Source organism: Photinus pyralis, unplaced genomic scaffold (genome assembly GCF_008802855.1).
Source record: "Photinus pyralis isolate 1611_PpyrPB1 unplaced genomic scaffold, Ppyr1.3 Ppyr1.4_LG2, whole genome shotgun sequence".
Classification (NCBI taxonomy): Eukaryota; Metazoa; Arthropoda; class Insecta; order Coleoptera; family Lampyridae; genus Photinus; species Photinus pyralis.
Window position 1 is genome coordinate 49,600,110 of NW_022170403.1, and position 24,302 is coordinate 49,624,411.

At 36.2% G+C, this 24,302-nt stretch overlaps 2 protein-coding genes across 2 annotated transcripts; both read left to right on the forward strand.

Annotated features, from left to right (window-relative positions):
* Positions 1-805: 805 nt before the first annotated feature.
* LOC116163374 (spectrin alpha chain-like) lies at positions 806-20,880 on the forward strand. The gene is made up of 18 exons (XM_031477271.1): positions 806-962; positions 7,575-7,847; positions 7,893-8,028; positions 8,078-8,397; positions 8,444-8,645; positions 8,693-8,850; positions 12,176-12,482; positions 12,533-12,822; positions 12,872-13,160; positions 18,151-18,335; positions 18,382-18,694; positions 18,743-18,948; positions 18,994-19,221; positions 19,275-19,409; positions 19,680-19,940; positions 19,989-20,180; positions 20,256-20,492; positions 20,548-20,880. The coding sequence occupies exons 2-18, from the start codon at positions 7,599-7,601 to the stop codon at positions 20,863-20,865; spliced, it is 4,026 nt and encodes a 1,341-aa protein (XP_031333131.1). The 5' UTR covers positions 806-962; positions 7,575-7,598; the 3' UTR covers positions 20,866-20,880.
* A 372-nt stretch (positions 20,881-21,252) lies between these two features.
* LOC116163376 lies at positions 21,253-23,548 on the forward strand. The gene is made up of 4 exons (XM_031477273.1): positions 21,253-22,013; positions 22,064-22,123; positions 23,038-23,127; positions 23,179-23,548. Exons 1-4 carry the CDS (start codon positions 21,925-21,927, stop codon positions 23,246-23,248), a joined length of 309 nt encoding a protein of 102 aa, XP_031333133.1. The 5' UTR covers positions 21,253-21,924; the 3' UTR covers positions 23,249-23,548.
* The last annotated feature ends 754 nt before the right edge of the window (positions 23,549-24,302 follow it).

Sequence of the window (24,302 nt, forward strand, 5' to 3'; positions counted from 1 at the left end):
TTTAAACATGAACAAGCTGATAATGCAATTTCTTCCGGCATTAAATATAGGCATAGTGCCCACTGCGATACAGAGATATCATGTCAGGCGCGAGTTAATAGTCTTTTTAGTAGTTTTGTCTAAACTTTGCAGCCACTGAACTTGAAATTATAAATTGCATCTTGCGGGATCCTGACGGTGGCATTGCGCAACCTAGGGATCGTATCTTTTTGGACAACCTCAAGGCGTGCAGCCTCCCACAATGGCGCGGGAGGTTGTTCACGCGCAAGAGTCTTTCCACTCCCTGAAGGTGCCGAGGGTTCCAATTGTGGAGGCTTTTCCACATGGTTAGCTGAGTTAGTTTACCTAGTGGTTCGTAGGTTTTAGCAGTGTTTTAGTAATGGTTATTTGGAGTTGCCTTCCGGGATGGATCCGCTGCTGTTAATGGTGAGAGTAGAATTGTCCGATCTCGGCTTCTTTTTATCAACATTTGGGTGCTTTCCTAATTACCTGGTGTTGGTTTTGGAGACCTTCCTCTAGATGGAGGTTGCCGGTTGCGCCGCTACAATAGATGTGGTACGTTTAGAGGGCGGAGTTGGGCCAGTTGAGCCATCCTGGTTTTGCATTACATTGGACGAAACTTATAGCAATGAGACATTTAATCTAGATTTTGGTCGTGTATTTTGTAGATTATTCGATTTATTCCGAATTCCGGCTATTATACATTTTTTTAAAACACCCTATGGATAAATTGTTTCCATTACGTCGATGACGCATGTCTAGAGTGTGACATAATAGTCTTCGTCATTGTTCGTTGCAGCTTCGACTACACAATCGGTTCATGCAGTTAGTTTTATGACACGAAGCGACCGATATATTTACTTTACGAACCATTTTAACAACTACAAATAAGTAAAGCAATTTAACATTAATAATCTGAACTTCTATTTGCCGGTAGTGTATGTAAAAAGCGTATAAAGAAGGTAAGCAAATTATGTTTGTGCCCTGTAAAAATCAAACGTTTTCCATCCTGTGTATTCCTCCTACTCTCCCAGCTATAATTTCAACCACACCCCGATAGAAAATTGTTACCAATAATTTCACGTTCTTTAATCACTGTTATTAAGCAAATTGTTTGTAAAGCGAAAAGCTGTTATTTTCAAAGTCTATTTTTGATTATTCCCTTTCATGGTAATGTAAAATTTGAATAATAAAATTGTTACGGCCTTGGTTAATTTCCTCTGAAAAATTAAGGCTGGTATGTGCAGTAATTCGGTTTCTTTCAGTAAATATTCTCTTTCATTAGTCCGAATAAAATTTGTAGCATTGCGGTTTACAACCAATACAGCATACCACCTTACTAATCAATATAGGATTGGCAAACTACATCAATATCTGTTCTGCTCGACTGTGGTACATTCACGCTAGAATTATGTCATCGCTCATTATGAGAAATGATACGGATGGAGTAGGTATAAATACCTAATTGATATAAATTTATCTATCTCATTATTTACTTTTTAAATTTTCCATTTTATTGAAAAAAATGAAGTATTTACAGTTGCCCTTTCAGGAAAGTGTATACTTTGCACCTCGTTTTAATCACAAATTATTTCATTATAACTTAATGATAAGGTTTGAAGTAGGTACAGGGTCATCATGCGATGGATGACTCCTCTGTGTGGAGTTATGACTTTGTCAAATTTAATTCCGAAATAAATTTTTAGAATAAATATGAAATCTGCCTGAATAATTTTGACATTAGGAAACAAGAAAATACCCTTGTGAAACAGTTAGGCTGTTGTATGTATGTTATAATGTCATAATTGTGCTTATTAATTAATTTATAGGTACGAGAAATAATTATTTTTACAACTGAAGAAGAAAGTGGAGTGACAAACACTTTCAAGTTTTCCATATACATAATTTTTTCTGAAACTACAATCAAAATTGAAAAATTATCGTATGGAATAATGAAGTTTCATACATAGAAATCTAGATACGGGTATGTTTCACTTGTAAATTATTAAGATTAACGCCGCAATATTGTTTTTCTTTCCTCACTATAGGTAATAGAGAGGAAAATCACATTTTTCTGAAACTACTTTAGAAAGAACTACTTTCGTCTCTAAAAAGATTTTCCTCTTTAGTGAGGAAAGGAAAAAAACAATTGCTGCCCTAATAATGACATTTAAAATTGAAACATACCCGTATCTAGATTGCTATATGTCAAACACGAGGTCAAACATTATTGCAGACGATAATTTTTCAGTTTTCATTGTAGTTTCAGAAAAAATACTTTCTTCTCTAGTTCTAAAAATAACTATTTCTTCACCCTTTTTAGAGACGAAAGTAGTTGTTTCTAAGTACTTTCAGAAAAAATAAATTTTTAACAAAAAAGACTGTGTACTGCCTCGTGTACTGCTGTAGGTTGCACTTTCTATTGTACCAATTATCTCAAAAGAGATTTTTTGTTCGAAAATAACTATTGTTAATCATCATGAAACTTACTATGAGACCACATTATTAAGGTTAAGTTTGGGCATGCACACTTGATGTATGGTATTTGTTTCCTAAAAATATTTCTCAGCAAAAAAAATGGAAAGGTGTCATGAAACATTTTTGCGAATAAATCTTGGTGGAAAAATAAATAAATAATTATTTTTTTAATGTCTTCTCGTTGACCAAACTAAATGCCGCAGGTGATGGGAAATCGTCACGCCGCACGGTGGAACGACACTGTGTTAAATGTTGGACATTTAGCAAAAAATGAAATTCATTTTTCTGCGAAAAAAATTATAGTGATACATTCGCAAATAATTACTCCGTTTTAAAATAAAAGTTTTTTAAAAAATCCTTGTTTCTAAAATTATTACACAGAGGCGAAAGTAAAAGTTCCTAAATTGTTACAGTTCAAGAAAAAAATAATCTTTATTTAGTGGGTCAAAACTCTACCCGTGAAAGTACCACATCGTCTGGTCTGATTCTTAATTTTTTAGAAGCTAAAAACGAATTCTGGTGGTAAGATTCGACCTTTGGTGAGAAATTTATAACATACACGTCTCACGTTAGCGGTTCGCACCTCCTTGAAAAGAGCAAACTGACACACCTTTGTCCAATGGACTCATCCTCATCCCGCCTTCATTTTTTATTTCTGATCCACAAAGTACATTAAAAATAAAAAAACCCGTGTGTCCTCAATTTTTATTTGCGAGTAAAATAAACCCAAAATAAATTATTGAAAAGCTGTGTTTTTAGTTCCGAATTTGAAACGCTTCAGACTAAATACGTCACAAACCTACAACCAATCACGTAGAAGTGAGCTGGCAACCTTACCCGAGGGTCTGACGTTTGTCACATTTGACGTTTTGAGAGGGATGTTTAACCACAGCCGTCTATAATTACAAGCCATGCTGAGAAGTTTGGCAACGTTGTCCGAAAGTCAATCGGTGGGCCGATGTAAGTTTTAATGGCGTCTTGTTGCTCTTGAAAAATTGCATTTTTCCTGTCTCCTGTGTTTCCCCTTGGTGGTTTTAATACAGAAGAAAGATACTTAGACAGCTTACAATTGTACATATATTTTATTCATTTACAAAAATGGATAATAACATTTTTATTTGACTTTAAATTTCGAAACGCTGTAAATCGGTAACTGCATCATAATGTGTTTTCCATCGAGCTCTCCGAAATTGGTGAACTTCTGACGAAAGAGGTCCAGGTGAAGCACACGTTTGGGCACTTAATTTCGGCAAAAGGATAGTAAATCGCTGTGTATCAGAGAGGTTTTATCAACGACCAGGTGCAATTCGGAATGGCAGATTTTAAGCCAGTCGCTACTCCATTGGGTCTAGGTAGGAAGCTTTTAAAGTGGGGAGCCCCGTAGACGTCAAATTCCCGTACCGTGAACTCCTGGGAATAAGTCGAAAGGTTCCTTCAGAAAATCAACTTGACATGTCCGTGCTAGAATGCCTGAAATACAAACTAATTGTGTTTTTTCACAATAAACACTTACCGTACTTACGTACCACGTACTGTGTAGGTCATATTTGAGCTTGTACAGGTACTTCGAACAAATACAAGTGCTTGTAAAGGGTCCAGTAAGGAGTAGCCTGCTTTACAGATTATGACAACAAATCGATATATTTCGTTTAGCAACTTACCTGAATAATAATTTCTGTTCATTCCGTACGGAGTAACACAAATTGTCGCAATCTCGCTCTATTAAAACAGGTAAATAGGAATATTACACCCAAAACACATAAAATACACCTGAAATCTGTCAAGTTGAATTAGGAAATCGGCCTACCATGCAGTGTTGCCATAATTCTCAGCACGGCTTGTAATTATAGACGGCTGTGGTTTAACTGCATCTAGCACGAAAGTGACAAGTGCCTGTGACAGATGACGCAAGTTATAAATGCCATTCTCCTGCAATATTGCCAAGTCGTTATGTCATCTGAATGGTTCTAGGAGCTGATTGGTCGGGCTTATTACGTCACAGAGCCCGCCACAATCATATCGTTTTAAATAAACCTTTAAAACCGCACATGTTCATTATTTTTTTGCTAATCAGCCTCTATTTTTAAATAAACTCTTACTGTCCAAAAAAATGTTTTATGGTTTCAGGTACACGCTTATTAAATTAGAACTGCGAAATTCAACTACACTGTAAACCCCCATTGTAATTTTTTAATATTTGTTACGATTCGTCAACGGCGACAAGTGAAGATTAAACCATTAAAAAAGAGCGCCGCCTGGCATATGTACATTCAAAATCTACGCTACCTGTATCTAGCAAAGAAGAAGGAGGAGCTTAGAGAAATTCTCATAATACCATGAGTAGTCGAAGTATTGTCGAATATTTTTGAGGTGCTGTCACGAATGTTAGTTACGCGATGCTTTTCTTGCCGTGCGTTTTCAATTTGCTTTTATAAATCGTCTTCAGGTAAACAAGGTCTACAAGTAAGACAATTAGATCTACGCATAATCAATCCAGTTTTTGACGTGTGCATTCATTTTCCATTTATAAGCAGCGCACATAGTAAAAATTATGTGTGGGCATGCGCAGTGATGTGTGGGCATACTGCGCAATGCCAAATTTCTTATTTATGGAGATATTTCTTTGAAATTGTAACCACAGGTGCTTCTAGTAAAGGCAAACATTTCGCACATGGTAAAAATTATGTGGGCATGCGCAGTGACTGCACAGACTGCTCATAGCCAACTTTGTTATGTATGGTAATATTTCTTTGAAACTTTATTTTACTTATTTAACTCCTCTCTTTCTCTGGACGTGGACGTGCTTCAATATGCAGATTCGACATTTTGTGTGCTTTCGATGACTGCATCGTTTCAATACTTTGTGTTACGCGGCAATACCTACGAGTGGGTTTTGAAACATTTTTTTCTCTGACCCTTGTAGCTGTGGTAGGTTTATATTTATACAATCACGAGTACAATCATTACTATTACTAGTTTATTAAGAAATAGCCAATAGAATCAACAGTTTATTGTGCTTCTCTAACCATACCTTTATTTCTTGTGACTATTTCTTAATAACCTAATGATTGTGCATGCCCGCCATTAGCCTTGCCATTAGCTTTACTGTATGAACTTGCACGAATTATTTACGAGATGTTGTACTAATTGCGAGACTAATTGTACCGCGAACTTTAATCTTGTTTTCTTTAATTGGTAATACAGTTAGCTGGCGTCCAAAAGCAAATTGTAAATTTGGTATATAGCACACACAAGAATCCAACCACTTTGCCTAGTAAAGTAGATACAAGGGCTACAAGCAAATGGGTCTCTGATCAGAGCGTGGACGTTTTGTATGTTTGTGGCGAATTGAGGTATTACACCAGTCTTGGCTAAAGTCCAGTGTAAGGGATGTGCTCAAGTGGTACGCAAGCTATGAGGAGGCATATGAGGTGTGAAAAAATAGTACCTATATTGTTTGCCTAGTTGGTTTTAACAGGATGGTGCACCCGCGCATAACCAACAACACCTTGTATTTTAGGTGTTGTTGGCACAACGCCCTAATTGGACAAATTTAACTTCGAAAATGGCAAATTTGTCCAATAGGTACCTATTCTCGCGCTGTATGCGGTTGTGTGCGGGTGCACCATCTTGTTGAAACCAACAGTTTCCAGTTTTTCTTTTATATTTCGTTTGTTCTCTTATGATTTAGGTGTTTTATAATGGAAACACCATATTCAGTTGTAACTTAAATTAATTAAAAATGCTTTTTTTTAACGATGTACTATTTGCTAAAGAGTGTTTCACAACGAATTGGATAGATTATTATCTACGAAACAAATACAAACAAATTTGGGACAAGGAATACATTCAGGTTCTTGCCTTCACGGTTGGGTCCGCGTCGAGGTCCGCGTTCAGTGCAACGCCACCAATACAAGCCAAGCATATACGTGAACTCAAACGTGCACTTAGCACCCTTTTACACTTGTGCTCACTTTAGAGACAACATTTATACTTTTTTTGCTCTCTATATATAGTTTACATCATTTGTGTGCATCTGCACCATTGTTTTCCTTGGAAGCATCAGACTACCCTGAGCCGACTGCCAATATATTTCTGCTCGAACTGGCGGAAGACCAGATGCCAAATGTCAACGTTGCTGCCCTCTATCTACTCGGATCAACTGCCGAAATATGATCCCGCACTCCAGGCCAATTACCGAAATGGTTTCCCATGGCCCCCAGAATTTTTCCAGAGTCAAGTGCCCTAATACCTACTAAGGTTTTTACAAATCCGCGAAATGTAGTGTGAAACACCCTGTACAAATTGTATGTTTTTACATGTTATTGAAGGCGTTACTGTATTTAAGAAGATCCTCGATATTATGGGTCTATTTCGTTCGGCTTATAAAAGGCATTATTTTTTTGGGTAGTAGTATATTATATCGTTATGTGCAATGGCAAACGGTCACTAAACCTTCCGCAAGCACCCATCCAGTTAGCTCAATTAAGTACAGGTACTATCAAAACCTTTAAAAGAAATACTGACGCGCCACGACGAAAATCTCGATATAGACGTCAAGTTTATTAATTTGAGAAATTCAGCACCTGAATTAATCAGAAAACTAACCGTTTATTCGACAGAAAATAATCAAATAAACTGAAAAAAAGCAGGCACTCATGGCGGGAATAACAATAGCATGCAACGGGCGATCGATAGAACAAATGAATTAAAGAAAGCTTAATTAGGTTAAGTATCAATAATTCAAAATCTCCGGTCGTAACTGCAACTCTTCTTTTTAAAAATCGGCAAACGAGGAGATTTTCAAACGTATTTGATCGTCGTTCGTTTTCTGTGACTTTAAAAGTAGTTGCAAAGACATTCACTGATGAAGATGAACAAGACCTGCTGTTGTATGCGAAAGAGTATTGGAGTATTCTTGTAGACTATTATATAAGTATTGACAATTTTCAATCAAGTGCACAAATTTGACAATTTCGAGACAATGACGAGAAACTCCGTGTGCAGATCGCATTGAAATTTTGAAAATTCGAAAAAAAAAATCCACTGCAATTCCTTGTGTACGTTCTTCAGTTAAGGTTTTTGTTTTATTACAGAAAGCGTCCATTTAATTACATAATATGGAACAAATTCCACCGCCGAAGGAGGTGAAAATCCTCGAGACTGCTGAGGATATTCAAGAACGTCGTCAGCAGGTGCTAACGAGATATGACAACTTTAAGGCGGACGCACGCGCCAAACGAGAGAAATTGGAAGACTCGCGCCGTTACCAGTATTTTCGTAGAGACGCCGATGAACTTGAATCTTGGATCTTAGAGAAGCTACAGGCGGCTTCTGATGAAAGTTACAAAGATCCTACCAATCTACAGGTACATGGGCAGATTGATTATGTCACATTACATTTTTTGTTTTAGGCAAAGATTCAGAAACATCAAGCTTTCGAAGCGGAAGTATCAGCGCATAGCAATGCGATCGTCGTTTTGGATAGAACTGGACAAGATATGATCAATCATAATCATTATCAATCGGAGACCATTCGTCGCAGATTAGGTATGCGTAGCGCATTTTTTCAAAATTTGTGTAATACATAGCTTTATAGAGGAACTTCATCGTCTCTGGGAACAACTGTTATCGAAACTGGCAGAGAAGGGCATGAAATTGCAACAAGCTTTGGTGCTTGTTCAGTTTTTACGTCACTGCGACGAAGTTATGTTTTGGATTAATGACAAAGGCAGCTTTTTGACTAGTGAAGAATTCGGTCACGATCTTGAGCATGTTGAAGTGTTGCAAAGGAAATTTGACGAGTTTCAAAAAGATATGGCATCCCAAGAGTACAGAGTAACCGAAGTTAATGAACTTGCTGATAAGTTATTGCTCGATGGACATCCTGATCGCGACACTATTGTCACTCGTAAAGAGGTATTTTCTCAATTTTTAAAGCTGTTTCTTCATGAACAATTTTTAGGAATTAAACAACGCCTGGCTGCGTTTAAAACAGATGGCGCTAATGCGTCAAGACAAGTTATATGGCGCTCATGAAATTCAACGCTTCAATCGTGATTCCGACGAGACAGTCACTTGGATTGCGGAAAAAGATGTTGTTTTATCATCTGACGATTACGGCAGGGATTTGGCGAGCGTTCAGACTTTACAGCGCAAACATGAAGGTGAGTTCTTTGTTTCTGTGAAAGTTGGCTGATTAATTCGCCAATAGGTGTCGAAAGAGATTTGGCCGCATTAGAGGATAAAGTATCCACTCTTGGGCAAGAAGCTGACCGTCTCTGTGGAATACATCCAGATCATGCCAATCAAATTCAAGCTAAACGCGCAGAAATTGAAGCTTATTGGGAGCGGCTTACAGCAAAAGCTAAGGTTGGTTCAATGTTTTTGTCACTCTTCCTAGGCTCAAATTTTATGAGAGTCACTGACTGGATATGAATGTCTCAAAGTGTTTGACTGCTAGGAGACGTTGCCCAAATTTCTTTTGTTATTACAGGTAATTGATTTTTTGAGAAACTTTCTTAAAGCAATTTTTAATACAGAATAAACTGGTGTGGTTTGTTTAGTATAAGTACTAATTTTTTGTTCGGTACATTTTTAGTTTTCTTATTATATAAAGATAAAACCACATTTCTGTGTATGAATAAGAAAATGGTGGTAACCAGCAAACAAGTGGAGAAGTTGTATTCAGGACATTCCACCAGTTAGTTGATTCAACACCATTTCAGGGGCAAGATTCTACCAGAAGAAGGCTTTCAGTATAGGATCTACACGGTGTCCATTTTTCGAGTGCCACTATGGGGATCTCACTTATCTTAAGAGATAGAAAGTTGGTTAAATGGGGGCAAAGTTGCCAATTTTCGTGCTGAATAAGAATCTGAAAAGACATTTCAAATATCTTCAATAGTTTTGAAGATATCTCAAAAAAACAAAAATTTCTGATTTTCGTTTTTATTTTTTTTATGATAAACTAATCGTAGTAGACATTTCTAATTAACACATTATTCGGACACTTTTTAATGGAGATTTCAAATATGGCATCCTGTTTTTAATAACTCTCCAGATGACGGAGAAACACGTGGCAACTTTAGTTTTTCTTATGGGCGCCATTTTGAATTTTCACATTTTGAGATTACGTCTTTTTTTCTCTTTACAACGATATATCACACATGGTGGTTCAGTATCACATTTTTCCTAAAAATACAATTTTTAATTTTTTGAGAAGAGTGCTTTGGAAAAACAAAACGTTCTTTTGTTGTGAACAAAAGGTTGACTTATTTCATGTAGTGTCATTTAGGTTTATGGTAGTTGTATTGCGAAAATGCCTTTTTCAGCGTTATCCAGAGGGGCAACAACCTAGTTTGAGGTATTTTTCTTTGCTGCAAAAAACTTGGGCAAATATGGTTCTTTTAAAAGATGTAGACAGCAATATGGTGATAGACCCAATGAATATGAGCAGGCAATTTTGCAAGCGGTTGAGAGGAAAATCGAATTTCTACTTCTCTGACAACGCTGCAACCAGACAGATGGATTAAACTGTCAAACTTTTGTTGACAACAAAAGAACGTTTTGTTTTTCCAAAGCACTCTTCTCAAAAAATTAAAAATTGTATTTTTAGGAAAAATGTGATACTGAACCAGTATGTGTGATATATCGTTGTAAAGAGAAAAAAAGACGTAATCCCAAAATGTCAAAATTCAATATGGCGCCCATAAGAAAAACTAAAGTTGCCACGTGTTTCTCCGTCATCTTGAACGTAATTAAAAACAGGATGCCATATTTGAAATCTCCATTAAAAAGTGTCCGAATAATGTGCTAATTAGAAATGTCTACTACGACTAGTTTATCATAAAAAAATTAAAAACGAAAATCAGAAATTTTCGTTTTTTTGTCATATCTTCAAAAGTATTGAAGATATTTCAAATTTCTTTTCAGATTCTTATTCAGCACGGAAATTTGCAACTTTGCCCCCATTTAACCAACTTTCTATCTCTTAAGATAAGTGAGATCCCCACAGTGGCACTCGAAAAATGGACACCGTGTATAGCCTATAGTCTCCAGAATTAGGTTCTTCTCATTACCTTTATATCACTAGGGTCCTTCAAGTGTTTTGTCACTCAGGACACTGCACACTTGCGAAATACTCGAGTGTCAGCAGGGGAAGTGCATTGTAATTGTTGGTGCGCCGTAGTTTCCTTCTCTGTATCAGACAAAAAGGCAAAAAGATTTAAATACGATTACAACACCAAACGCAAAAGCTTATAATTTAAATATGGTACTGTTGCAAAAGTAAAGACATGGCAAATGTATGGTCCGGCTTTCACAATAAAGACAGATCTGTATGTATGACTTTAGATTGTATTCATTTAAAAGAAATCGTGGCCTTGATCAACACCCGACAATTCCAAAGAATTGAATAGAAAAATTTTAATTAACACTGGACATAATTCTTGGGAAAAATTTGGCATTAAAGCTCGGATCTGGGTTGCATTTTGGGTTCGATTAAACACAGTTAATTGACAAAGACAAAAATTTATTCCGCAGAAATTAAAACAGCAGTGCTGAAAGAAAGAAAAGCATTTAGAGCCTCTTTTTACACATACCACGCACGCACGCGGTCGACAGACGATTAAATAAAGAAATCTTAATTACTTACCGTTTTTCAGTAATCTACTAAATCGGGTTATAACAATTTTACGATATTCAGGCGCACTTAGAATTGACAAATACATGCGGACAGTTTCAGAAACTTCACTTCTTTTTTATTAAACTGGATGTTGATGACAAAAAAAATTAAAAAATAACTGACTTTTGAGATGGTAGAGCACTTACTTTTGATGAGTGATAAACCCGGTGGAAAGGCTTCACTATACAACTGCTTCATGTACTCAACCTAGAACTGCTACTATTTTCGTTAACGGACGAAATACTTTAAAAACTTCTCACGAACGTTTACTGACTCACTTTATAATGTTATAACTTAAGTCACTCAATACGATTAATTACATCTCCAACTAAACGAAAATAGGACCGACTGCACAAAATAACCGCGTTACAAATATTACACACTCAAACCGTCACCAATAAAAATGTCCTGTTTAAACGTTGTCTTCGGTGTATAAAGGATCCGGCACCTGTCCCCACTTCGCCAAGAAACGCGCACATCTTCGTAAAAGACCTGTGTCTTATAAGAACGACTTGTGCATTAATTAAATTGCCCCTAACAATAAAACTTCTTATCGTAAATGACAAATATTGGAATACAAATTCAAACAAAACGATCACACTGGGTTTATTTGTCAACCCACCAGATTTACTTCAAAAAATTGAAATATTTCAGATACAGGATGGTCCAACCTTTTTGAAGGTTTAAAACCAAACAAAATGACAGCATGATGTTGTTTACAGTACACATCAACAAAAATTTTATGGGTCATGGAAAACATGTACATTCTTATTTCCCAATATAAAAGACATGTTCGATCCATAAATTATAAGGTTCAGTTTCACCACATCCACTTATTCTGTATCAAAAACTAGTTTCAGAAAGTTTTTTAGGGTACAATACAAAAAGAAATTGTCTGAATTCAAGAAGCGTCCCCTAGCAGTCTTGATAGTGAAATTCTTTCGGCCTCAGTAAGAGATACATGAGTTTTCGTTTACTTTGCCTCACTGACTTATCAATTTCGGATTGTAGGAACGTCGTGAAAAATTAGACGAGTCATACTTCCTACATCGATTCTTAGCAGATTTTCGAGATTTAGTGTCATGGATCAACGACATGAAAGCGATCATATCCGCAGATGAGCTTTCCAAAGACGTAGCCGGTGCCGAAGCTTTGTTAGAGCGACATCAAGAGCATAAGGGAGAGATTGATGCTCGAGAAGACAGCTTTTCAGCAACGACCGAAGCTGGAAAGCAACTTTTGGAAAATGGCCACTATGCGTCCGAAGAAATTAAAGACAAATTAACACAGTTAGCGTCTGACAAAAATTCATTATTGGGTATGTTACGTGTTACTCTTGTTGCAGTATATAAATGACTCATTTTGTAGCTTTATGGGAAGAAAGGCGTATTTTGTATGAACAGTGCATGGATTTGCAACTGTTTTATCGTGATACAGAGCAAGCTGATACATGGATGGCAAAACAAGAAGCATTTTTGGCTAATGAGGACTTGGGAGATTCTCTAGATTCCGTTGAAGATTTAATAAAGAAGCATGAAGATTTCGAAAAATCGTTAGCTGCTCAAGAGGAAAAGATTAAAGCGCTTGACGAATTCGCTACGAAATTAATTAATGGAGAGCACTATGCGGCTGATGATGTGGCCCAGAGACGTGCCATGGTACTTTTAGATTTACTTTCATCTAACATCTTATTCAATTTTCGTACAGCTTTTAGAACGACGTTCCGCTTTGAAAGAAAAAACGTTCTTGAGGAAGACCATTTTAGAAGACGCGTATAAATTACAACAATTTGAACGGGACTGTGACGAGACCAAAGGGTGGATAAATGAAAAATTAAAGTTTGCCACCGATGACAGTTATTTGGATCCTACTAACTTGGGTGGCAAAGTTCAAAAACATCAAAATTTTGAACAGGAATTGAACGCTAATAAAAATAGAATGGAAGAAATAACGTCAACTGGACAAGAACTAATCAACTCTGACCATTATGCCTCTTGTAAGTACTTTTTTGCTACATTGTTGCATTACAGTCTGTTGTAACGGTTTGCTCAATAATAAAATTGGAGTATAAACATAAAATAAAACACATCTAAATCTACAGTGTGTCCTATTTTGGTTGAGACTGCAGTGTATCTCGGCTGTTTTTAAAGATAGAGACTTGCGGTTTTCGTGACCCTGTGCCAATTCTTTGTGAAACTTTTAATACCACAAACAGAATCAATCTGGCTCTGTTTGTTTCAGAGATACAGTATGAAAACGAAAAGTTTGACTTTTTGGGGTGTTATCATATCTTACTACCCATGCAAGTTAGAAAAAATGTAAAAACGGTTTATTTTACATATTTTTACGTAAAATCCAGTGGCTTATTAAACAAAATTTTTGGACCACTATATCTGAGATTGGGCCCATGTTGGTATTTTTAATGCAACGTCCTATATATCTTAAAGTTTATATACATAATTATATATTATATCATATTTTTTAATGCTTTGTAATGGCATGTTTCTACAGTCAGCCATTTTTATTGATTGGTATCGGCTGCCATGGATACAATAAACAAAACAAAATCTCCATAAATCCATGGCCTACTATTTAAAAACCATAAAAAATAAGATTTTTAATTTTTTTCATGGCTAAAATAAAAAAAAAATAAGTTGTGAGACAGCAGTGACATCTGGAAAAATAATGTAAAAAATTTACGTTAAGATATACAAGGTGTTGCATTTAAAAAATACAAACTTTGAGTGAAATCTCAGGAACGGTGGACTGATAACATCCAAAAAAGTAAAACTTTTTGTTTTCACCCTGTATCTCCAAAACAAACGTAGCTAGATTGATTCTGTTTGTGGTATTAAAAAAAGGGGCACAGGATTATTTAATTAATTGTGAATCTTTTCTCTAATTTGGCCATTGTTGTATCTCAATGGTTTTGGAGATCCGCATGATAGACATTCTTATCTTGGACACATTGTAGAGTGAGGGGTAGAGTTCTGCTTGTGTGGGTCTAGCATCTCCTTACGATTTGTTGCAATAATAAATGAAATAAGTCGGTTGATAACAGGTCTCCCTGTCGAAGTCCCCATCTAACTCTGAAGTTCCATAAGTGAACCTTGTTACTTTGTTGTTCGTTGTTTGTATTTCTTCTTCCATTCTCTTCCTCTTCTTACTCTCTGCATATCTTTTTTGTTTCTTTTCTGCTGCCTTCATATCTTCTCTTGTTTTCTTAGGTATTCCTAGTCATCATTTCCATCCTGGATTTGTTTCTCCTTTCAATAGCTTTTCTGAATTCCCATCGAACCAGTCTGTGAGCTTTTTCTTCAGTTTAGTCATGCACTGTGATTTTTGTATACTTTTCCAGTTTGCTTCTATGTTCATTCTCAATTATGTTTTGCAGGTCCTCTTCCTACACCTTTCTATATTTTTCGATGAATTCTTCCTTTTTCAGTTTGGTCTTGTTCACACCGGATCACTCTTTTCCCTCATATCCTCATTTTTTCGATTGGTTTCAATTGTTCCATTTTTACTCGGACTAAAAAGTGGTCTGTATCAGCATCGGTCCCCCTATAGCTTCTTACTATTCTGATATATTGTGATTCCACCACCATGTGGCCATTGCGATTGGTGGTTCTCCCATCTCCTAACCTAACCGTCTTTTTAGGCTGGGGGAGGGGGGTGGGGAGAGTAATTAGTCGATTTTTCAACCCATCTGATTTGGAGTAAAATTTTTTGATAAGCTACGCTGATTTTCATATTTTAATTGGCATATCTCTTCCTTGGTGCGTTTTTGGTAGTCACCTGGGCCATTAACCTTCTAATCATTCCCGTTATTTCTTCGTACCCTCTGCTTTTACTTGGAGATTTTTTTGGCCCCCTACTCTACTTCCCTGATTCGCTCTCCTCGTCCGAATCTTCCCCTCTTTTTCTTTTACTCTCGTTCGTAGATGACTCTTCTGCTTTACTAGTTTTAGGGGTTCTTGGCAACTGCCTTTCAGCTTGCTATAGTAGTGCTCTTTTGTGACTAGAAAGGTCCTGCTCAAATTTGGGAATGAGTGCGGAAGTTTTACTCTACTGCATGGTGACATTCGGAAGGCAACCTAGAGGTAATTTTGTAGTGACTGAGTGCCTGCAGGGAGCCTTATGTCACTGGATATTTCCGGAAGTGCTTCCATGATGACTGTGGGGGTTGTCCGCATCGCCCAGGTGCAAGCAGGGTATCCTTGCCACTAGACCATTGTGGCATACATTACATTGTGACTGAACTGAGTCCAGATTCCAAAATAGTTAAGGGGAAGGGTCAATTACGGCGTATCTTTTCGCATGAACCATACAATACACTGTATAGAACGGCAGACGACAGTGTTTTCTTGCGTACCTTTAATTGTAATACACAGTGTCCATTTTTCGAGTGCCACTATGGGGATCTCACTTATCATAAGAGATAGAAAGTTGGTTAAATGGGGACAAAGTTGCAAATTTCCGTGCTGAATAAGAATCTGAAAGAAATTTAAAATATCTTCCATAGTTTTGAAGATATCGCAAAAAAACGAAAATCAGGATTTTCGTTTTTAATTTTTTTATGATAAACTAATCGTAGCATTTCTAATTAACACGTTATTCGGACACTTTTTAATGGACATTTCAAATATGGCATCCTGTTTTTAATTACTTTCAAGATGATGGAGAAACACGTGGCAACTTTAGTTTTTCTTAAGGGCGCCATATTGAATTTTGATATTTTGGGATTACGTCTTTTTGTCTCTTCACAACGATATATCACACATGGTGGTTCAGTATCACATTTTTCCTAAAAATACAATGTTTAATTTTTTGAGAAGATTGCTTTAGAAAAACAAAACATTATTTTGTTGTAAACAAAAGTTTGACAGTTTGATCCATCTGTCTGGTTGCAGCGTTGTCAGATAAGTAGAAATTCGATTTTCATCTGAACATAATTGAACCTTCGTTTTACAATAAAATTTATAATTAAAATTAGAACAAAATACATCACAACATGTGTTCAAATTGCCCAGCTCCTAATTCTGAGAACAGTGCCACTCTCTTCCTAAGATTTGCTATGGCTCTTGACACATCCCTTCTTCTACTCTTGTCAAATCCAAAGCACTCTTCTCAAAAAATTACAAATTGTATTTTTAGGAAAAAATGTGATACTGAACCACCATGTGTGATATATCGTTGTAAAGAGAAAATAAGACGTAATTTCAAAATGTGAAAATTCAAAATAGCGCCCATAAGAAAAACTAAAGTTTCCACGTGTTTCTCCGTGATCTTGAAAGTTATTAAAAACAGGATGTCATATTTAAAATCTCCATTAAAAAGTGTCCGAATAATGTGTTAATTAGAAATGTCTACTACGATTACTTTATCATAAAAAAATTAAAAACGAAAATCAGACATTTTCGTTTTTTTGCGATATCTTCAAAACTATTGAAGATATTTCAAATTTCTTTTCAGATTCTTATTCAGCACGAAAATTTGCAACTTTGCCCCCATTTAACCAACTTTCTATCTCTTAAGATAAGTGAGATCTCCATAGTGGCACTCGAAAAATGGACACCGTGTATAGTGAAAACAAAAGAGACACTGTTTACTTTCTTCTTGAACAGTTTGACTAATTGTACTTTATCTGTTTTACAAATACTACCATCTGGATAGTAGATGGATGTTGGTACGGCTTTGAGGAAACCATCATTAAGTGGAATGAACCAAGATGCATGAAAGGATTATTAAATTGTGACTTTTATGTTGATTTGATTTTGTATGCTACTTTGGCTATTACCAAATCATAAGTAACTTGCACCTATCTTTGATTACAGGATAAAATGCATGTAAGGCAACTAAATTTTCGCTACAAAAATGTTTATTATTCCTAAACGATTTAAGATGACATATGTGTTCACGAAGTCTTTTTTTTTTGTGAAAATTTACATGGTTTATTGTTTGCGCATAAAAGTTTTTATTGGTTCTTCATTTCGACAGCATTTACGAATGCACAGGGTGACCCATTAATAATGGTCACAGGCCGTCCCATTAATAATGGTCACAGGCCATATCTATGGAATCGTTAATTGCACCGCTTCGGGAAAAAAATTTTGTTAACAAAAGGGGCCAAGAGAAATTGCTGGAAATTATTTTGTGACGCTGGAGCATTCAGTTACTAAATACTACTACAAACATGCACATATTCAAAATGCTTATTATTCCTAAGCTGCTTAAAATAGGCTTTTTTTTAAACATTCTACAATTAATTTTCTATATAACTCAGTTTTCCCTGCGTTTTCAATCCAATGGCTGTGAGCGTGATGCGTAAACTTGCCGGCTCTCCATTGCATCGGCCATAAATTGGATTCACTCGATTATGGTGAAGAGAGTTTATACCCCTCTTTCTTATATTGTGCTGGGTACACTCTTTGGACACTGAGTTCTATACAGATGTGAAGATGTATAACTAGGGATTCTGGAGAGGGCGAGTGATCATTCTTTTCGTCCTTTTGTTGATACCTTTCACTAGAGGTGCATAAAGTGTAGAAGGACAAGGCTGGGAGACTATAAAATTTCCTTCCTGTTTCTGTTCAAAATGTTTTGGATGTTCCAAAAATACACATCTGTAAATTAAGCGCATCCCATTTGCTTTGGTTTTTCCCAATCTCTTAGTATTAGCGACTGTGAAATATGTCCTTAAACATAAGTTGTGCTTATGAAAATATTAAAAGTAGGTTTTTGCCAAAATATGTTACACCAGCAAACTTGAAATGTTACACATATTTTTGTATGCAATCGCAACGAATGTTGACAAGAAGATTCCGATACTTTGAGCAAATCAGTTACAATCAGGCTATAGTCGGCCATCAAACTGAGTACATAAAACACTCACAGTAAGATAATGAGTCAATAAGGTGACTCACTTAAGTAAGTTTGATTCAACTACAGGTCACAAATTATTGACAATTACTACCTTATGATTACAGCTCGAATTCAACAACGCATGGATGAAATTGTACATCTGTGGGAAACTTTAGTTCAAGCAACGGACAAGAAAGGATCTAAATTACAAGAAGCAAACCAACAACAGCAATTCAATAGAACCGTAGAGGATGTAGAGTTGTGGCTGTCAGAAATTGAGGGTCAACTAATGTCCGAAGACTACGGAAAGGTCTGTTGTCGAACAATTGGCGCGCTTTCTTTGACCAAATTTTCAGGATTTAACCTCTGTGCAAAATCTGCAAAAGAAACATGCTTTGTTAGAAGCGGACGTGGGTTCCCATCAAGATCGTATCGAAGGTATAAAGGCGGCTGCTCAACAATTTATAGAACGAGGTCACTTTGACTCCGACAATATCGCTACTAAACAGTCAGGTTTGACTAATCGCTATTCTGCATTGCAAACCCCTATGGCAGTTCGCAAGCAAAGGCTTTTGGATTCCCTGCAGGTTCAGCAGCTTTTCAGAGATATTGAAGATGAGGAAGCGTGGATTCGCGAAAAGGAACCCATTGCCGCCAGCACAAACAGAGGTACTGTGTAGTGTTTGCGAACATGACTGTGTTGACATATTATTTAAGGGCGGGATCTGATTGGCGTGCAAAATTTGATCAAAAAGCATCAAGCGGTCTTGGCAGAAATTAATAATCACGATAGTCGCATCGCTGCTGTCGTCGACGCGGGCAAACACATGATGGAAGATGAGCATTTTGCCAGTGACGAAATTCGTAATCGAGTAAACACTCTTCAGGATCATTGGATTCAACTTACTGATAAGGCTAAACAGGTTTGTAATTGCTGTATCTTCGCTATGACTAAAGTAGCAATGTAGAGGAAACAAGACCTTGAAGATTCTCTACAAGCTCATCAGTATTATGCCGATGCTAATGAGGCCGAGTCATGGATGAGGGAAAAGGAGCCGAGTGTGAGTAACACGGATTATGGAAAGGATGAGGATTCTTCAGAGGCTTTGCTTAAGAAACATGAAGCTTTACTAAGTGATCTTTTAGCGTTTGGCAACACTATTGAAGCTCTAAAGGAGCAAGCCGGTAGCTGCAGGGTAATGCTTTTATTATGCTTCATTTACAGTTGGCGTTAAATATTTTGTTACAGCAACAAGAACCTCCTGTTGTGGACGTCACCGGTAAAGAGGCAGTTGTTGCTTTGTACGATTACACCGAGAAATCACCTCGTGAAGTTTCCATGAAAAAAGGTCATTTACTTACTCTCCTAAATTCAAATAATAAGGTAAAAATCTTTTACGATAATTGTCAACTTTTGCTATCTTCATTTGTTTTATCTCTTTGACTTGAGATAACCTTCATAGTAGTACAGATAATTTTTGTAATCTTTCAGTTTTTCACATTGCGCAGATATGATTGTTTGTTTTTGGTTATTGTATTTTCTTGTGGTTAGACTTTCAAAATGTAAAGAGAAAAAGGATATTCTGTGTAAATTTACAATCGATTACGTAATTTTACGTATTTTAATATCACAAATTAAATAATTGCAATTCAGGATTGGTGGAAGGTGGAAGTAAATGATCGCCAAGGATTCGTGCCTGCTGCTTACGTAAAAAAGGTAGAAGCTGGTTTAACCGCATCTCAACAGAATTTGGTCGATAATAACTCCATTCCCGCTCGTCAAGCGCAAATCAACGCTCAGTATGATCATCTGCTGGAATTGGCACGTGAACGTCAAAAGAAGCTTAATGAGACTGTTAAGGCTTATGTTTTGGTTCGAGAAGCGGCAGATCTTCATAACTGGATTAAAGATAAGGTAACTGTTGAAATGTCGAGACTTTGACTGAACCCTTTGGTTGTTTAGGAGATGCACGCTCAAGTGCAGGATGTCGGAGAAGACTTGGAGCAAGTGGAAGTGTTGCAAAAGAAATTTGACGATTTCCAAAACGATTTGAAGGCTAATGAAGTTCGTCTAGCTGAAATGAATGAAATTGCTATGCAATTGGTTTCTCTGGGTCAAACCGAAGCAGCCCTTAAAATTCAAACACAGATGGAGGTTTGTTTCCATTATACATTTTATCTGTTTCTGTTTCCCATATACAAGTCAGTGTAACAATTAAGGTTTCTTCAGGACCTAAATGATAAATGGGCATCCCTGCAACAAGTTACAACAGAGCGTGCAACGCAACTGGGTTCTGCTCATGAAGTGCAACGTTTTACCAGAGATGTTGATGAAACAAAGGATTGGATTCAAGAAAAAGACGAGGCCCTTAACAATGACGATTTGGGAAAAGATCTTAGAAGCGTACAGGCACTGCAACGTAAACATGAAGGATTGGAGCGAGATTTGGCTGCATTGGGTGATAAGGTAACAACCTCTTTCCTCTCTCTCTTTCTCCCAGTAATTTATTTGCCTACTGCAGATCAAACAATTAGATGAAACCGCTAATCGTCTTGTAACCAGTCATCCTGAATCTGCCGAACAAACCTACACAAAGCAACGGGAAATTAACGAACTCTGGACTCAATTAACTGCCAAAGCGAATAGTCGAAAGGAGAAGCTTCTCGACTCCTATGACCTTCAACGATTTTTGAGCGATCATCGTGATTTACTTGCGTGGATTAATTCAATGCTTGGTTTAGTAAGTTCAGATGAACTAGCGAATGATGTGACCGGAGCAGAGGCATTGATCGAACGACATCAGGTTAGTAGTTTGACTTTTTTGTGTGTGTGTGTGTGAGCTAATTTTCTTGTACCGATTTGTGATTGCATGATGTTGAACAAAGTTTTCTCTTAAGAATAGCAAAAATTGTTGAAATCCAGATGGTTGGACCTTAGCAGTATTGTCCATATACCGGGTGATTCATTAGAAGTGAGCACAATTTGAATTTCCCGCAAATAAAAAAAATTCTGAAGTTGGTACTAACTGATGATCTTTTATTTAATTGCAGTAATATAAATAATCGTTTACTTATTTATAATCTACAAATACTGCTTCTGTTTTACAACAAATTATAAACTAACACTAGACACAGTCACGTTTCTTACATATTTTAGTGCATCAACTCTAAAAATGGTTCAAAATGGAAAAAGTAATAAACCGCAAATGGCACACAACAATTAACAGCGACACTGGTTTCTTAAGAGCCCGCTACGCGTATTAAATAACTTACGCATTTTCCGTTCAGCTCTTAGCGATTTTTTCGAAAACGGCGTTAGTTAGCAACATCGTGAAAGTTACGTTGGATTCTATAACCTTTCTTCTACGCCTCTCTTGTAACAGATTTTTGATATTTTTTAAATGTTAATAATTACGGCACCTGAAAATACTGAAAATATCATGCATTTCTACAATTATTTATGCAAAATTCGAGTATTATATAAAAAATCTGTTACAAGAGAGGCATAGATGGGTCCTTTATCTTTACATCGGTACCTAACATCAAAGGATAGAATCCAATTTACTCAAAATTTTATACTAAGTCCCACACCTCTACAACGCTACTCGACTCGTATAACATCTGGCGAAGCTACATATTCTTTATTAAAGAGGCGCGACTTAATGTTTAGTGTGAGTATTCAGGACCGGAGTCAGTTGTGCTGTAGCCTTTACTGTATGGTGCTTTTAAAAATATAATTTTTATCACCTTTTGTGAATTGTGAGCGTCGGAATATATACAGAGCATTAGATATATGAATTATGATATATACTGAGCGAATTTTTACGCGGAAAAACAGGAGTGTTATTGTGTCAACAGTTTGTTTCTTATCGGGTGGATAACTTTTAGTGGAATTACACATGGAAGCTAACTACAGAAGAGGAGCGAAGACAAGGTTGCGGTTATCTATTCGCAGGAAGAAATCCAATAATATCTATAAATACAATGCGTAAGTTATTTTTTATAGCTACCAGCATGTAGTAAAATAATTTGTTCTAGGGCTCGTGCTGTTGGGCTTCCTTGTTCGACCAAAAATATTTTGCCAACATCTAGAACTACGTAAGTATATTTCCATAGATAATACATACGAGATTTCGAATTGTCTGTGCGTCACCTTTGTTACTATTAGAAAGGTATTTCAAATATCTTTTTCTAAATCATACCTTACCTATTCAGTGGTCCTTTATATTTTTGTATTGTTGTCCGTCCGTGTGCACAACAACTTTTTTTATATGCGGCCGATTGCGCTGAAATGTGGTGTCAATAGGAACAAAAGTTATGAATTAATTGCTAAAGTAATGGAAGTCAATCTTTCCTTAGTGTGGTTTATACGTTTTCCGGTAACTTTTAAATTGTGAGCGTTTTATCCACCCGTCCGTCCGTCAAAATTCATTCAGTTTTAGCAATATTTTGGATTTATTTTTGAAAATAATGAAAAATCGAAAAGGAGCAATTAATTAGCAAATAAAAAGCTGTGTCGAGTTATAAAGAATTTTTCTTATAAATAAATTTTTTTATGTCTCTCTATTTCTTTAATTTTTTGTGTCAAACACATGTCCAAAAAGTCACGTAACTTGAGACATACTGTAATTAGGGATCTATCATAAAAAACAGAATCAGTTATTATAAAAATTAGAGCCATAACACTGTAAAAACGTCGTTACGGTAAAATAGTTATTCAAAATATGGCCGTAGTGTTAGATTAAAAACTAAACTTTTTTACTTGCGCACGCACATAGTTCTGGAAAAAAGCGCATTTTTTAGTACAGCTACGACCTTAAATAGTTTGAGGACAGCGATATTTAATTAAATGCTGCCCATCAACATAATAAATCATCCATTTTTAGTTCCTACTCATCGACACGATGTGTTTGATAACCTAGAAGTGGGTAGTTTGACTAGAATCTACTTTTTTATCTATTTTTCAACATATGTTTTTTTCTTTGATTTTTAGTATCTTTATAATGTTATAGGGAAAAGGAAAGTATTCTGCCAAATGTAGAAATCATTGCCAATATTACCGAATCTTCACCTGAATCCCCAGAGATAGAAAAAAGGAAAACGTAATATTTTCCATATCGATTTTTTATGTGTTTATCTTTATACCGTTTTAGGGTAGAGAACAATGATGACCGTCTTGACGTATGCCAAGTGACGAATGGTGCTCACATTGAACACTTGTAGGCTATTATGTAAAACTGTTTGAGTTTCTCTTTCATTTGAACATTTGACAATTGTGGCTGTAAGTTTGATGTATTAAATATTATAACATGTTAAAACCCCTCTATTCATTTTGAAACACGCTGTATATAAAAATATTCCATTTTTTTTCCTTACTGCTGTGAATGAGTCGTGTACCTTATGACTATAAGAATTAAACCATTGTACATAATAAATAAATATTTTTAACATAAGGTATTTTTGTGTTGCTTAAAGCTAATTTGAAAATTCCCGAAAGATTCCCTTATTTATGCGTACAAAGGAAAATAAGTTGAGGCATTTAATATTCTTATAAATAAGAAACTTAGCCTTTGAGTAGTCTGCGCAGTGCGCATGCACACACCTAATGTTTACAATATGCGATATGTTTGCCTTTACTAGAAGAATCTTCGGTTAAAATTTCCAAAAAATATCTATAAATCTGATTTTTACAATATACGATATGTTTCCATTTTTTTTTGTAATGCGTTAACAGGACATGCCCAACACTGCTTCCGAAGTATAACGATAGGTAATAATTTTTTGAATTGTTTAGAGGCATTGTAGAATGCGTCTATATAAGTAAGTGGTGAAAGCTTTGTACAGGCTATACTGTGAGTAATTTCAAAAGGGTTTTTGAATTTAATTAAATCCCTTTTTCAGTACTCATAACTCATAACTTTTATTGTTTCCTGTTGACAATATAATATTGTATTAGGACATGTCACAAAATGAAGAAAAAAGAAAGAAAAAGGGAAAGAAAACATTGACAAAAACGATGAAGTACCGAAATATATTATCGTGTAATGGATTCTTAATTATAAATTGTATACTGCGTCGCGCAAGGCACTATCCGGTATGGTATAGCAGTGCAAATTTGAAAGTACGCGTACCTTACGAATAAGTTCAAATACGTTCCTTTCAAATCGGTCAGAAAATACTGCAGTAGGGATATGCTAATGCCCGCCTCCGACTGCGATCCTCTCCACCCGACCGCGGAGCGCTTCCCTAGCCGTATGTAGAGAACGTACTCTTAAGT